We start from the raw sequence: 17,616 nt of genomic DNA, 5'->3' as shown, positions 1-17,616 counted from the left end.
AAGAAGTCCTGAGATGGACAAGTTTGACAGCTGCTGCTCTGAGATGAACCAGAAAATGATCAGCCTCTTGGCTCTTTGTGAAAACCCAGTTGTCGGCTGTCCTTAGATTCCTTTAAGATAAAACCCTGTAAGATCCGACCTCAGCTGAACCTTCTAACACCACATCCACTTGCAGGAAGGCTAGCTGCTCATACCCTCCTCATCTAACTAAAGTTAGTACCAAAAGTTAGGCAAACTTTCGGGCTGAGGAGGAATAAAAAGACCGCAGTGCTTGTTAAGAATGCCCATTACCATCAAGGGCATTGAGGGGATCAAGACTATTGCCTAGGCCCAAATATTCTCTTCATCACACTTGGTTGGGATGTGCATATTTCATAAAGTAACAAATGGCAAAATGATCTTTCTCTTGAAAACGTTCCTGAGTATTCCAAAATCCCTGATGATTCGAACAGGCTTTTGAAGGTTCGGTTTAAAATTTTGGCTAAAGAAGTGGATGGAAAGTAGACATACACGAATAATTAGTGAGAGGGAAACGCTACAACTTACTTTGAGATTTTAACCTTATTTTCTAACACTCCTAAATGCCTTCCGGATTGTACCAAAGCCACAGGTGACCAATTATCACTGTTATCCTCACAGACATCTGAGTAAAAGTCAAGACAGCCTGAATACTTTCTTTTTCATCTTCAAACCTTTCCCTTCAGAATTCCTCCGCCATTTATTCCAATTAGCGATTCATTTCTCAGATCCGGCCCACTCTGTGGTCACATCATTTCTCCTCTAGGCTAGCAGTTCTAAACTCTGCATCACATCCAACCACCACCAATATTCCACTTGAAAGTGAGAAAGGAAGACATAGGAAAAAATAAAAGGCTACTGACCCCATACTAAGCTCATAAGAAATTGCTCTAATACAACTGTTCAGTAAGCCTTTTATTTTTTTTCAATAGATTCTATAATTATTTTTTTCCTAAATATCTTAAAGTTATTTTTCAGCCTATGTGTAATTTAAACTATCACAAAGGCTGTGAGGTACACCTGTGAACTGGGTATGTTCAAGTCAGTCATTACTACTGATATTCTTTTTTTTTTTTTTTTCTTCTTTTTTGCGGTATGCGGGCCTCTCACTGTCGTGGCCTCTCCCGTTGCGGAGCACAGGCTCCGGATGCGCAGGCCCAGCGGCCATGGCTCACGGGCCCAGCCGCTCCGCGGCATATGGGATCCTCCCAGACCGGGGCACGAACCCGTATCCCCTGCATCGGCAGGCGGACTCTCAACCACTGCGCCACCAGGGAGGCCCTGATATTCTTAATACTACTGAATTCTATACTTAAAAATGGTTAAGATGGTACATTTAGTGTTACATATTTTTTTAAAATAAATTTATTTATTTATTATTATTATTATTATTGGCTGCATTGGGTCTTCATTGCTCCGCGATGGCTTTCTCTAGTTGCGGCGAGAGGGGGCTACTCTTCGTTGCGGTGCGTGGGCTTCTCATTGTGGTGGCTTCTCTTGTTGCGGAGCATGGGCTCTAGGCGCAGGCTTCAGTAGTTGTGGCTCGTGGGCTCTAGAGCGCAGGCTCAGTAGTTGTGGCGCACGGGCTTAGTTGCTCCGCGGCATGTGGGATCTTCCCGGACCAGGGCTCAAACCCGTGTCCTCTGCATTGGCAGGCGGATTCTTAACCACTGCGCCACCAGGGAAGTCTCAGTGTTATATGTTTTTTATAAAAGAAAAGAAAAAGAGTTGAATTATGCACTTTAAATAGGTGAACTGTATGGCATGTGAGTTCTAACTCAATAAACCTGTTATTTTTTTTAATCTGTAGTTTGTTCTTAATTAGTTTCTGTAAAACAAGGGGGAAAAAACTTTCCTACTGAGATATGGATAATGATTAATTTTTTGAGAGGATAAGGAGGAAAATTTATACACAAAAATATGTACAAAATCCAGTAGACAGTTAAAAATTATTTTAATATGAATCATTAAAATTTTCCTTTCATGAGTGACGTCAACCTAACACCCATACATCGAATCACATGCTGGAGTTTCTTCCAGAGGTTGGTCAACAATATCTTCTAGCTAATAGAAAGGTATTTCAAAGTTAATAATGTTTTAAACACAGGATTCAAAATCAAAAGAGAACATTTCTAGTCACCCAATGTTTCAAATAGTGAACACAGACAACTTAGAATGGATCAGTTAATTGTAAAAAAGGTCAGTTCAGCACTGGTAGGAAACAGGTCTGAATATCAAAGTAGATTTTTCCAAAGAAAAGAGACATTTTTCAAATCAGCGTGTAGCACTGCAAAATCTCGTGGCAAAAAAAAAAAAGAAAAGAAAAGGAAAAATCACATAAGAAATGAAATGGCTGAAGATGAAAGGATTGTTGCTATTGAGACTAAAAGTTAAATTTTAGCCAAATATATTTAAAACATGAACAGGCACAGAGAGAGCCACCAGTGTTCATAATCAGAGGCAGGACAAAGTGGCACTGATCTTTCTGACAAATAAATTGCTTGAAATATTACATGACATGCTACACAACACCCTGATTACTTTCAATTTCCAAGTGCAACCAAAAGATGGGTCCAATTATGACATCAATACAAGCTTTCTTTCAGAATGGAATGAAAGAACAGTAAATCCCAGTGGCCACGGGAGTTCTGCAGCAGCGATGATGTCATATATAAAAATAGACATCCTCTAACAGAAGCTGAAACTTGTGTAAACAGCACACTGCACACTATTCTCAACTGCCTTGCATGAATTTGCAATGCATGCTGTTAATAGCACGAGATTAATCATTTCATATTTTACACTATTTCCTGATTTACATTTCAATTTCTAAACAGACTCTATGGTGTAATTTCTCAATCTGTATAAATTAAATCAACATAAATACCTGATTATAACTGCAAGAAAGAGAAACGGTCCCCCCAAAGCAAGGAGACAGAGACCACTGCAGCAGCTTTAACAGGCTGCACTTTGCCAGGAATGCAACGCTGTTATGTCCACCTATTGTTCAAAGACCTTTCCACAGGATGCTTTATGCAGGATTTTAAAATGCAACATGGTCTAGGTGAGGAGGGGCTAGTAAGCCTGCTGAGAATAGGCATGAAAAGCAAAGGATACTTTTGACATTTCTCTTTAAAAGACTCTGTGATGCAAATATAAAAACTTTGGGGCTTGCATACAACAGTATATACCAAAATGTGGGGAGGGCAGGTTTGTATCTATCACTCCTACCAACAGTCTATCCACATCCCCTCTTTCCATTCTTTACTTCCCAATTCATTTCTTTTTCACATTTCTATTGGGCTTTCTTGGATTAAAGAAGATTTTCCTTTGAGCAAAGACAGTAAGGCCTTTCAGGAAGCCATGCCTGATTCCTCAAGATGCCTGGTTTTTGAGTCTCCACAGTACCTGGATTTCCCTCTATCTTAACTGCCGTCGATTTATCTGTATTTTGTGTGAGGCCATAAAGTCAATGAGGGCAGATTCTGTCTGTCCTGTAGACCTTTACAGCCATGGAGTCTGGCACAGCCCTGAAACAAGGTGGGCGCTCAATAATATTCATTAAAATAATAAAAAACATATAAATGAAAATACTGAGCTTTCCTCTCCATGATACAAGAAACAGAATACACAAATTTTCTGAAACTCCATCCTATTATAATTCACAGAGAGAGACTGATGACCATACTGAAGACAAAGGCTTTAGATTTAATTAAGCAAACGCCTGATGAAAGATGAAGAATAAAAATATTCAAATAATTAAGAAATTTCCCCATACTTGAAAATTTTCTGTATATGCATATAAACAGATATTAAATATCATCATTGAATAAATTAGTCAAGTGGGATATGAACTGACTGTTATAAGTTAAAATCTTAAGACCTTAATATTCTAGGAAATTTAGTAGACACACAAGTCACTGATACACAACACATGCTCTTACTGTTAAGTAGCATATATTGGATTAAAGTAGGAAGACCTCAGTAAAAAAGTAAAGAATAAGTGACAAAGCAAAGCCGTAACATGAGGGAAAATATTGCCTATTTCTTTTCTTTTTTTTTTTTTTTACGGTACACGGGCCTCTCACTGCTGTGGCCTCTCCCGTTGCGGAGCACAGGCTCCGGACACACAGGCTCAGCGGCCATGGCTCAAGGGCCCAGCCGCTCTGCAGCATGCGGGATCCTCCCAGACCGGGGCACGAACCCGCGTGCCCCGCATCGGCAGGCAGACTCCCAACCACTGCGTCACCAGGGAAGCCCACTATTGCCTACTTCTAATGCAAGAACAACAGCTCATGTCAAAAAGTCTAATGTCAAACAAATGTGCATAATCACACAAACACTGTAATTTTTTCATGTTTCAATACTTAAATTTTTTTTAAAAATTAACCTACTAAGAAGTCCTTAACTGAAGATGAAACCAACTTAAATCAAATCCATCACTTAAAAAAAAGTGACAGATTATATTCAGAGATATATAAGATATATATAACGTAGGAATGATTATATAACCATTAGAAGAAACAGTACTTGTCTTATGAAGAATAACCTTATTAAAAATAGGACTCATTTTCATACGCCTCATATAAGAATCAATCTTATTACATTGGTGCTACGTTAGAGATATTGTATTATTGCTGACTCTAATAAAAAAATTAATTCCATGATGTTTTTGTAATATTACATTGTATTCAACTTAGATTATATTAACTTACTTTTATGCACTATTTTTATTTCTTTTGTATACCTGCACCAAGAACTTTAAACTAAGCATGACCTACTGAAAAATTCAATACATAATTATTAAACGGTGCCCTGAAGTGTATATTCCCATTGTAGAAAAGGATTACTAACAGAATGTGTGGGAAATACCTTTTTCTATGACCGATGGGCTCTCCTTTTTCCAAAAGTTTGCATTGATTGAAACTTTATAAATAAGTTTTATGTTATATTGTGTTTGAATCCTCCTAATTTAAATTTGTATAAAGTAAAGCCACACTTCGGGAGCTAAGTAGGAGTGGAGGTGCAAAGCCAATCAGAACCTCAAAGAGTGGAGAGCATTTTAATTATGCAACCAGCCCTGGAAGGCTGCAAAGGTAGGAAAGTCAGTCAGTACACATCACCTCCACAGTTTAGACGGGACAAGTTTTCCTTAGTCTTCAGTCTAATATCGCTGTACAATTTTCACACTTTCTAAATGAGGAAGAGAGGAGAGCTGTTTTGTTCTTTTTCCCATTAAAAAAAAAAAAAAAGGAATAAAAAGATGACAGAACAGCTATGTGCAGGTATGTGCCAGCTTCCCCATCCCTGCATCCAGGTGAAAGTAAGAAGGCCCTTCTTCCCTTTTAAGTCCCCTCCCTCTCCTCTCCATTCTTATTATGGAACTCACATTTCCCTCCCCACCCAAACTTCTAGAATAAATTACCCATCAATGCAGAGGGGGCCTGTAATTAGGGGTAAAATAAACAGGTTTCCCCCCGCCCCACCCTATTCTGAGCCTGTCGACAAGGTAAACCTGTCCAAAGTCCCAAGTCAGTCTAGAAATGACCCCAAATTTCCCAGCCTCTGCCGGGAACATTATCCACGACCTGACTCTGCCACCTGCCTCTCCCCACTCAAAGACTGAAAATTCGTGCCGCATCCTGTTTTCTGGCAGTCTTAAACACAGCCTCAACCCAACTCATCAAAATGTAAGAAAATGCTAATGAAAGCCATCTCCAATCTTGCCTTCTCACTGCATTTTAAAATGCTTATTCTCTGCAAACCTCACACACTTGCCTTGAAAGAGTGACCTGCAAACACTCTACATGGACTATGTGAGTATTCGTGTTTCTGAAGAAAATTATTATCATCTGTCTTAAACTGCTGCAACACGTCTAATTTTTAAAAGTGTACATAAGGTATACATCATAACCCAGTGCACATTTTAAATTCAATTCCTACTTCTAAATGGGAATTAGACTAACCTGTAATTTCTCATACTGAAAAAGAGGAGGACTAATTACATACTGGTGTACCTTTTAAAATATTAAAGTTATATACGTTTTAAGTATACATGTACTAGATAAAAGCTCAAAACACTGGTGCAATTTTAAAATTTTTTATACAATTTTATCAGAATCTTATCAAATTTAAAAACTATCAACATTTTTTAGATTTACCACATCACTGAAAAATTAGCGGCGCCTCTAAAATAAAATACAGCAATTATGTCACCTGTGACATTTTAATATGCATTATATTGTATAGAACGTAAAGTAATGGCCTTATTTTAATTTGAAAACTTATACAAATATTTCGTGTTTTCAGGCGAGGTTACTGTAATAGCCAAAGATATTACATTGACAGTAGCCTTCCTCTAATGTGAATTAAATTATTGATGATCTTTTTCCTGGGCAATAAGAAAACACAACCATAACATTTCACTAGTTACTTAACCAAGCAGTTTCCAGAGATAAATGAGTTTTTCTTCCCTGACTCCAAATTCCCGGATAACCCCAAATTTGACCCAAAATTTCAAACGAGTAATGCTGAAACCGTAAATTAGTCATATATTGGTATGAAACAAATGAGCAAAGATATTATTATAGGCCTCAATTAAAATATAGAATGAAATAAAAGCATGAAATCTGGTTAAAAATCAAGCGCAAATAAGAAAATGCAAGCGAATTGTAAATTCTTTTATTTCCTTTTTGACAAAGCCTCTATTCTGACTAAAATTTTACCAGTGGTCTCCCAAAATGTTCTCACACTGGGATTCCTGAAATTTAAAGCTTTCACACCTATAGCCTTTAAAATGTAAATGTCTAATGGATTTCCCATAGAACTTTCACACAAAAAGCACTTAAACATCCATGATGTCTATCTGCCTGTCTTTCTCTCTTCATTTCTTTATAAGCAAAGCAGGTTAGTTAAGAACTGTGCTCCACTCATTCTTAAAAATACATAGTCTGCACTTTTATTCATTCTTCAAAGAAAGTGAGCAATTTATCCCTAGGTCTGCACAAATAAAGCAGCCTGTGACATCAACCAAACCACTGATAGTTTCCAAGTTGTAAGGGATTTTACTAAATCAGGGCAAAATACAAAAGAACAAGACCAAGCAAAACACATCAATATTATAAACTCATTAGTTACAATGCAAATTCACAAATGAACTGAGGTTAGTATTAGGAGACCACACACAAATTACAATACCTGAGATTTAGTGCATTCCTTTGAGCCAAAATGAAATGAGTGCCATAGAGGAGGAAAGGAAAAGATGACATTATCAGACATGCTACAGTACATCTGCCAAAATGAAGATCATGTTAAATTAGGTTAAGAATGACCATACAGCACTGGCTACATGTATGATGTCCTTTATGTTCCTTAGCCATGCACCTGAAATGCACCTGCAACCATTTAGGTCGCCTGTGAAGTAGGACCATGCACCTTTTCAACAAACTTTTCACCCTGGCTCCCACCTTACTAGGGTTCTTTCAAAAGGAGTATTTCTGCTCAGAATAAGTAAATGTGACTTAGGGCTAATTTTGTTGTTTTCATATGTTAAAATCATGTACTTAGGCAAAATAATAATTACATAAATAAAATTAAAACACAACTTGCATGAAAAGACAGGATTCAATATTTAGAATTATGATACTTGTTGCCCATCTGAACTTACTTAGAAAAAGTAATACCACCATGTCACATATTAGCAAACTGGTACCTGATCCATCAGTAAGCAAGTTAAATGTTTCACCCTAGTATTGAATTTTCCCTCATAAAAGTACCTGTTGACCAGGTAAGACATTTTTTAAAACCACTAAAAAAAAAGTAATCTTGAATAATTTAAAAAAACTACACATTAAAAAAAAATCAGATTAAAAAGGGGGAGTCATGTAGGGGAGGTGGGTGAAGTATTCCATAAAGGGGGAAAACATGGGGATAGGAGAGAGAAATAATTATAAAATGACACCCCCCAACTTAAATGGGACAAATATAACTATAAAATCAAACCAATCAGCTTTAACACTGAATTTTTAGTAACCCACACTGCCGCTAAATATCCTGGTATAGAATCTGATTTGGAAAAATAATTCCAAAGCAGAAAGAATATTAACAATATTAGTAGATTGTACCATTAATGTGTACAACTATTTTTAATCCATATTTCCTTCTTCCATGAGGCTACATCAACACTAAAAATACTACCTTCTTTTATAGACAATGGTAACAAAAAACCTTTCATAGGTTTTTTCAAGAAAATACCAAGGCTCTCCAGCAGGCAAACAAAGCTGACTTTATGATGAGCAAAAAGCAACCCTTTCCAAATGAGCTCAATAAAATGATTCAACTATGAAATTCATGTTAAATTAAAATTGTGCATGGGCCGTGAGAGGAGTGGGCAGAGAGCTGGTGGTCAAAACTGCTTAAATATTCAAATACAAAGGGCTCTCAGAAATAGAACACATGAAGTGCGGGTATAAAATGCATCCCTTCAAGTTACCAGAAAACTAAGTACATAGTTTTAAGTCTATATACATTTTCCCATGCAGTTTGCATTTATACTTATTTGCAAAAAGAAAGACGAGGATACGGAAGACAAACAAATAAGAAATGTAAAATAGTTGTCTTTTACCTATTTTTATTTTTTCATATTTTTATTTTAAAATTAATTTCACAAATGAGTGCTCATTTAATGGTACTATAAGTATAGATAAACCATATGTGACCTTATTATGACATATGGAAGAATTCAAGTTACTTTCTTCTTGAAAACAGAAATCCTCAAATATATTTGCCACCATTCTGGGTGGGCCACCAGGGGACATGGACACAGCGCAGCTGAGCAGAGAGAGATGAGTGAGAAAAATAAGGCTCCCAAACTGACTATGCTGGGGTCTTGTACAAATCACTCATTATCTGTGCCTCGGCTTCCTCAAACATAAAAAGTAGTTTCTTCACCTAATATTTATGAAATAAGTGACCATCAAGTGGTGAAAGCATTAAAGAGGACCTCTGAACCTATTAGAAATGCTTCAGACCATCTTTACACTGGGATTTACAGAAGCATCATTTCAAATTATGTTCTCACTTCATCATATTAAAAACAAAAAATTCTCAGATAATATTCTCACAATGGTATGAAAATAATAGGTAATTTTAAAATATCTAACTTTTGAATAAAAAACAGGTATGATACCCATCACTGGGGACGGTGAGGGAAAGGGCAAAATTTTAGATTAAGATAAGAACCTAAAAATATCCCAGTTACAACTGTACATGCTGATCACAAAGCTGATCCTCAGAGACCATGTTAAGAAATAAAAAGGCTAAACAATGCCTTTTGATATCTTACTTCAATGCTCCTTAAACTATTCATATTATGTGTGTTTCCAGAAAAATCTGCACTTTGAATAAGTATACCCCAGAAAGGAATTATTCATCAAAAAACAGAAAATGTATGTCTTTTCACAAAACTCCCAACAAAAAGCTATAAAGATAAATATAATTATTATACTTGTACAACTTACCGTATGATAGCCTCTAGGCAAAGGTGGTTTGCCCACAGGATAAGGATCCACAGTATCAATAATGGTTTGTCTTTCCCCTTTCTGGTTGATTTTTCTAAATCTCCTTCGAGACTGTCGATGAGAAGCTTGACGCTGAAAATATTCTTCATTTTCATCCATATAGTCTACCTGAAATAAAATCCCCCAAGATTTCATTTCTTCAAACACCATGTTCCATATTAAGATTAGATGCAGAATAAAACTTACGGATAGTCCACATTCATTCATTGTGCAAAGACATTTGTAGACAAACTATCTCGACAGACTTCAAATGTTTTTGAACTTCTCTGGAACTAACTGGTTCTGAGTAACTTTTTTTTATAAAAGAAAAGAAGCATTTTCAGTTCCACTTAGGACAATATGGGTAACTCCTGAATTTCCTGCAGTCTCAAAGGGAAGGATATGTTCAGTAGTCTTTGTCCTGATTTATTAATGAAAGATCTCACAGGATATATCACCATGCATTATGAAAGCAACTGCCCCATTGTCTTAACTAAAGCACAAAAACTCTCATGAAGTAAATCTGTTTAAAAAAAAAAAAAAAAAAAAAACACAACCCAAATTCCCCATATGACTCAGACACGGCTACTGGCAGAATGACTTTGGTAGATTACTTAAGGGCTTCTCTTCCTACTTTCATTCTACGGATTCAGTTTCTTTTATTATAAATAGCATTGTTCTCAAAAACTAATTTCCTCATTTTAAACATTTAGAAAGTGATGAATGGACTAACAAGAAAAGTTACATTCGGTTAATCCTCATCACACTTACATAATGTATTGCTCACAAAAGCATATTTAGATCCTAAGATGGTTCTCACACTGACAAACCTAGTAATTAACATCATATGGACAAGGACAAAATCCTCAAGGAATTTTGAAGATCAAAAATCCTTCAGATCAATACAAAATAGCAGTAACAGAGACCAAAATCTCGAGGAAATATCTAAAATGCTTTTCAAGACCTGTGGCTGGAAAGCCCGACGTATCTGCCTACATTTTTCCACTCCTAAATCTTTACTCACCACCATGCCACTTTCTCACTTAACAGTAAATTTTGGGAAATTTTACCAAAAGTTTTCACTAGCTTTGATGAGGAAGTTCCCATTTCTGACAAATTCCTCTCCTCCATCATAGGGAAAAAACCTACATCTCCTCTGAAAACAGATGTATAGGCATCTACCAAATATTTTATTAAATATGGATAAAAAGCCTCCACCATCATCTATTTTAGGCCATCATTTATTCAAAAAGTTTCTCTGCCCAGATAGATGCTGGATGGGAAATATTATGCACATCAGCCAACTGAATGTCTCTACTGGGCACCCCCTCCAATCTTATCTTATTTTTGTTGCTGATTTTTTTAAGGGGTACATAGTGTCCCATCTTAAAATCATTTTTATATAGTAAGGAAGAATGTGACAGGCTTTACTTGAAGCATCACTAAAAATAATTATGTTGCTAATATCTTTTCTAACGTTATTTTTTTGCATATGTCTTACCTCAATATATTTTTTAAATCACACTGTTCAATTAAAAAGAGATAAAAATCTCAACAGAGTATTTAACCAGCATAAAAGTCCTCCACATTTCTTTCAATTAGATAAAGGAAGTGAACTGATTTCCTTATGTCAATTGTTGCCTGAATACATATCACTGTGTCTCATTTAAAGTATCTCATTCATTCCAACCAATATTTGGAGAGCTAAAATCCTGCAATTCCAAGATTCTCCCCAAGTTTAAATTAAGTGGCATTTTCATAGACTGATTTATAAAGTTTAAACACCAAACATTTAGGTACATGACCCTTTTAAACTTTCTTTTTCATTATTTCAATCCCATAAATAATTATAATGATTATGAACTAAAACTCAAAAAGTTATGAAATAAATATACCTAAAGTTATGAAATATATAATACATTATAAGTAGTTTGTGAAAATACTTTTATTTCATAACTTTTTTTAAGGGAAAAAAGTCTTCACAGAAGTATTCTTACCACAATCATTTCAGAAGGCTCTAACACAATGCATTCACAGCCACGCCTAAAGCTTCCTGCAGAACGCTTGCCAAAACTAGAAAGAAAAAAAAGATTTAAGAAATACAAATTATGAATTTAAGCTAACCCTTCAGATGAATAAAAACAAGGAAGAAAACAACTATAAAAAATATACACTGAAGAAAGAGAACTATCTCAAACCATTATTTACACAGAATGACAAGGAACCATTCAAATTTTTAAATCTCAGATATATTTTTCTGGAAAATTCCAATATAATGTTTTTGAATTCATAATGTAAGTAATGAAGAATCATTATGAATGTGTTTTGGGTTAGGCTGTTAGAAACCACTCCCAGTTAGGTAAAGATTTAGAATATTCTAACAGGGGTGGGAATTGGATCAATGGCAAACTATAAAAATATCCAAAGTATAAAATGCATATAATCCTCTTCTATAACTTAACTTGCTTAGGTTAAACATTTCTTTCATTTAACAATGTAGTTATTTTCCTAAATTTTCAAATCAACTTATTCAAAATCAGTTTAAGGAAAAGGTATTCAACTCAGGGCTTTCAGCTACACAGTGACGTAAGTGGACATGCATTCCCAAAGCCCCTTTCCGCGTGAAAACTGAACTGCCGACTTCAGACTCGGCACCTCTGCCCCATCTGTGGAAATACCCACCTAACACTAGAGCAGATTTATTTTCTCTGGCATAGCTATATGCCAACTAGAGCCACGAAGAGTTCTAAGTAGTCATGACTTGTTCTGCTAATGTACCACCTACCGCTGCTCATTCACTACTCCAAAAGGCCTCCCTTCCCTCCAGTCGACATCTTAGTACCCATTTTTTTTCTGGCCACACCGTGCAGCATGGGGAATCTTAATTTCCCAACCAGGGATCAAACCCGCAACCCCTGCAGTGGAAACGCGGAGGTACAGAGTCTTAACCACTGGACTGCCAGGGAAGTCCCAGTAACCATTTTTAATAACCTACTTTTGAGAAAAATATGAGGAAAAAACGCTTCCAAAGAGCTACTTTATCGAGCTTTTTTTTTCCCAAATCAAGTAGACATCTGAGCGGCTCCTATGGACATTCTCATTCCTTTTATAACTCTCTTTATGTCATGGTAGTACACAATGTTTCACGTATTAGAACCCAACTTAGATTAGGAAAAAAAAAGTCATGTAAGATGAAGAGAACAAGAAAGTCAACGTTCTCACTCTATCAGCTTGTGACCTCTAGCAAACCAACTTGATGGTCCTCATAGTCTAAACTGTACTCATTTTTAAGGTTATCGGGTGAGCCCAGGCCATCACTGAAGTCATTTCCTGCTCCAAAATTGTTTCTATGAAAATCAAAAAGAACCATACTTAGCATATCTGAAAAATCCTTCAAAAAACATTCATATATACATATTCTCACAACCATACATACTGAAGTGCTTTTTTTAAGTGGAAAAAAATCTGACAAGAAAAATATAATAATCTTATCTTCTTTGTCATGTTATTTCACATGCAATTAAAATGACCTAAATTTTTACATATTCTCCTCTTAGTTTACAATTAAAGACCACTAAAGTTGCAGAAAATTCTCAACACACACAAAAATTTGCTTCTGGTTTTTGAAACTACCTATTTGCAATTTAAGTTTTTACAATGAAGCTTATAATTTAATGATGCACTACAAACTAAGAAATCATCTCAGTGTGTTAGTAAAATATGTAGCAGGTTTCATGCCATCATTGCCCATTGAATCCTGTTATAGGACTAGGTAAAAACATATATTGTATGTTTAAGTTTTATCACTAAATAAAATAGCATTAAAATCTAAAGAAAATCATGTGACTCTAAGTTTTTTCGTATTTTATTAAATTACAGAACCAGACAAGCTTCATAATCATAATGATCGAGTGGTTTTCCTTTTTAAAAATTTCATGTAGTAAAAAAAAAAAAAATCAAACGTCTATAATGCATACAATGTTCAGATAACAACTTAATAAAAAATAAAAACTGCTAGAATTGAGTTGCTCACAAATTTTAGCAACAAAAGTAGTGACATCAACACGAATAAACTGTGGTATTTATTTATTTTATGCCTAATTCTAGTACCAACCACTCCCTACTCCAGAATTAAGGCTGTAAAACCCCATACCAGTCAGCCATTAGTTCAACAGAACTTGATGGCTGAGAAGATATTCACGTATTTAGTTGCACTAACACTATTACTTTAGGGATGAAAAGTGTGCATCCCCTAAGATGTGCTACAAAAAAATATCTCTATGCCTTTTGCAAAGTGAGCTGCACTAAAATCTAACAAAACTCTCTTTGAAGCCCCAAAAGACTCAGGTTCTACTGACCATCACAAAGATGTGAACCACAGGAGAAATAATAGACTCTTGTCAGGTTAATTCTTTGAATACACTGAGGGGGAAAAGGCAAATGCACAGAGAACCCACTCCAGCAAGGGAGAATAAGTTATTTCATTTATCCAAAAATCCATTGTTTCGAACACAGCCAAGAACCCAGAAGGAAGGAGTGGCCTCAAAAGAGCTAAAGAGCAAGTCATGAATGCACTCGCTGGGGCCTAATGACAAGGTCCCTTGGCTCTATGGCAGAGAGGAGTTACTCTTAGCTTACAAAACAGAAGCTGTAAGGTAGAAATAAATGGTCAGGGAGGAATGAAAAACGTCACCTAGAAACCCATTCAGCCCACAAAATACTTCTGCTTCTACTCTCTGATTCTTTGAAACAATAAATATAGAAACAAAAGTAAGTAAACACCATTATTTACTAAGTTTTAAAAAAATCTCTGACCAAGTTCTATATAAATAAACTGTTTTAAAAATACAGTCCTGGGGCCTCCCTGGTGGCGCAGTGGTTGAGAGTCCGCCTGCCGATGCAGGGGACACGGGTTCGTGCCCCGATCCCGGAGGATCCCACATGCCGCGGAGCGGCTGGGCCCGCGAGCCATGGCCGCGGGGCCTGTGTGTCCGGAGCCTGTGCTCCGCAACGGGAGAGGCCACAGCAGTGAGAGGCCCGCGTACAGCAAAAAAAAAAAAAAAAAAAAAAAAAAAAAAAAAAAAAAATACAGTCCTGGACTCAATGCTCTGTGGTGACCTAAATGGGAAGGAAATCCAAAAAAGAGGGGCTATATGTATACGTATAGCTGATTCACTTTGCTGTACAGTAGAAACTAACACAACACTGTACAGCAACTATACTCCAAGAAAAAGAAAAAATAAATACATAAAAAAATTTTTTAAATACAGTCCTGGAAAACTTTAGAGATAAAAAAGGTAACCGGATAGAGACATACAGCAGGTAAGATCTCCCACAGATGATATTAAGTCCAAATTTTAAAAATATTTTAGATGATTTAGTAGGAAGAAATGGAGAGAAATCCTCAGGTTTACAAATGACACAGAGACGTTTAGATAGTAAAGCACAAAACAAAGCCAGTAGGAATAAAGTACAAGCCATTTTTATAAAGTTTTATGTGCGTAAAAAAAGCAGTAAGGACCCAACCTGCACAAGGAAATATTCTATGTGAAAAGTGATCAAATGCACAAAGTATTAAGATAAGGTTAAACAGCAAAGAGTTCTCATGTTTCAATTAAAAGTCAAATGAAAACTAGAAGTCTTTCAAGGCATTAGCACAGTAAACTGCTAACATAATAAATAACAAATAATAAACAGAGATACATCTCAAAAGGATGGACACACTAGGAGAAATTAAAAATGAAAATTAGGGCCTCCCTGGTGGCGCAGTGGTTGAGAGTCCGCCTGCCGATGCAGGGGATACGGGTTCGTGCCCCGGTCTGGGAGGATCCCATATGCCGCGGAGCGGCTGGGCCCGTGAGCCATGGCCACTGGGCCTGCGCATCCGGAGCCTGTGCTCCGCAACGGGAGAGGCCACAACAGTGAGAGGCCCGCGTACCGCAAAAAGAAAAAAAAAAAAAAAAAAAATGAAAATTACTATACATACCCTTACAGAAAACCACATAAATCTACAATAGAGCACTGCCCTAGAAAAGTTTCTAAGGGGAAAAACACAGAGCTAAAAAGTTTCCAACAAAAAAATTAAGGGTATCCAAAGGGCTTTCTGTAAAACCAGAGGCACAAATTAAAAGAACACTTCATTCAGTCTTATTAATAGCAGCTGAAAGTTGGTATCATTTAAATTTCTAAAATCATGACTTAAGGAATTGTAGAAATGATACAGATTAAATAAGAACTTGGTTAACTTAAAAAGTACACCTACAATCCTTGAGGGTTTTAAGAAAAGTCAGAAATAGATAAAGATTGTTCCAAAGCCATTTGCCTAAATTCTCCTCCAAATGTTCCTTGGTGCCACTGTCAGAAATGAAGTTAGTCCTATCAAATGCATTCTTTTTTATTATTAAGTCTTATAAGAGACTACACAAAGTGATCTACAAATTTGATGCAATTCCCATCAAAATCCCCCCAAAAATATTTTTTGCAGAAATGGAAAAACCAATCTTCACATTCATATGAAATTGCAAGGGGCCCTAATTAGCCAAAACAATCTTGAAAAACAACAAAGTTACTGAACTCACACTTTTAATTTCAAAACTTACTACAAAGCTGCAGTAATCAAACCAGTGTGGTACTGGCATAAGGACAGACACATATGGACCAATGAAATAAAACTGAGAACCCAGAAATAAATCCATATCTATGGTTAATTTTGACAAAGGTCAAGTTCATTCAGTGGGGGAAGAACAGTCTCTTTAACAAATGTGCTGAGACAACTGTATTTCCACATGAAAAAGAATGAAGTTGGACCCCTACCTCTCATGACATACACAAATTAACTGAAAACAGATCACTGACTAAATAAAAGAGCCAAAAACCATAAAACTCTTGGGGGGGGGGGAAGGGATAAATCACCATTACCTTGGATTTGACAATGGACCCAGAAATGACACCAAAAGCACCAGCAGCAAAAGGAAAAATAAATAAACTGAACTTCATCAAAACTGAAAACTTTGGTGCACTGAAGGACATTATCAAGAAACTGAAAAGATAATCTACAGAACAGGAGAAAATATTTGCAAATCATATATCTGAGAAGGGTTTAATATCCAGAATACATGAAGAACTCCTACAGCTCAACAACAAAAAGACAACCCAATTAACAAATAGGCAAAGGACTTGAATAGACCTTTCTCCAAAGAAGATATATGTATCAACATCCTTAGTTATTAGGGAAAAGTAAATCAAAACCACAACGAAGCTACTCACCCAAGTTGCCCACTCTCCCCCCAAGGGTGCTTAATAAATCCCTGCTGTGCTTTCTCAAAATAAAAACAAAAAACAAAACAAACAAAAAGACAACAAAAAACACAACCAGATACGATATCACACCTGATACTAGATGTGAATGAGATATTAGGATGGCTATAATTTTTTAAAAAATGCAAAGAATGCAAAAAATGTTGAAGAGGATCTAGAGAAGCTGGAACTCTTGAATTTTGCTGTTGGGAATGTACGATGGTGCCGTCACTGTGGAAAAGAATTTGGCACGTCCTCAAAAAGTTAAACACAGAATTAATATAAGACCCAGCAATTCTACTCCTAGATAAATACCCAAAAGTATCAAAAACATGGACCCAAACAGATATTTCACTGCAGCATTATTTGCAACAGCCAAAAGGTGAAAATAACACAAATGTCAACTGATGAGTGGATAAACAAAATGTGATATATACGATGGAATATTATCCAGCAATAAAAAGGACTGAAGTTCTCATATATGTTATAACATGGATAAGCCTTCAAAGCATTATGCTAAGTGCAATAATCAGTCTCAAAATGACAAATATTGTAAGATTCCACTTATATGAAATATCTAGAATAGGTAAATTCATAAAGACAGAAAGTAGACCTGAGGTTTCCAGGGCTTAGGGAAATGCAAAGTTACAAAGTTTCTGTTTGGAGCTATGAAACGTAAGTTGTGGAAACAGGTAGTGATGATGGTTGCACAACAGTGTGATTGCAATTAATGCCACTGAATCCT

General features: G+C 36.2%; 1 protein-coding gene across 7 annotated transcripts in view; it reads right to left on the bottom strand.

The window, feature by feature from the left end:
• Nucleotides 1-17,616, bottom strand: part of RAPGEF2 (Rap guanine nucleotide exchange factor 2) — a 249,480-nt gene that overhangs the window by 110,167 nt on the left and 121,697 nt on the right. For 5 of the 7 annotated variants that reach the window (XM_060114714.1, XM_060114729.1, XM_060114737.1 and 2 more), the window contains 3 exons: nt 11,573-11,648; nt 9,537-9,704; nt 7,216-7,233 (listed from right to left, as the gene is read on the bottom strand). In XM_060114714.1, the coding sequence (XP_059970697.1) occupies nt 7,216-7,233; nt 9,537-9,704; nt 11,573-11,648 (262 nt within the window). Of the gene's footprint in view, nt 1-7,215; nt 7,234-9,536; nt 9,705-11,572; nt 11,649-12,797; nt 12,830-17,616 lie in introns of those variants that run through there. The other 2 variants (XM_060114764.1, XM_060114723.1) reach the window with 2 other exon arrangements.

The sequence above is a fragment of the Mesoplodon densirostris genome, chromosome 1 (genome assembly GCF_025265405.1).
Source record: "Mesoplodon densirostris isolate mMesDen1 chromosome 1, mMesDen1 primary haplotype, whole genome shotgun sequence".
Taxonomy (NCBI): domain Eukaryota; kingdom Metazoa; phylum Chordata; class Mammalia; order Artiodactyla; family Ziphiidae; genus Mesoplodon; species Mesoplodon densirostris.
This window is presented reverse-complemented; position numbering and strand designations above follow the sequence as displayed.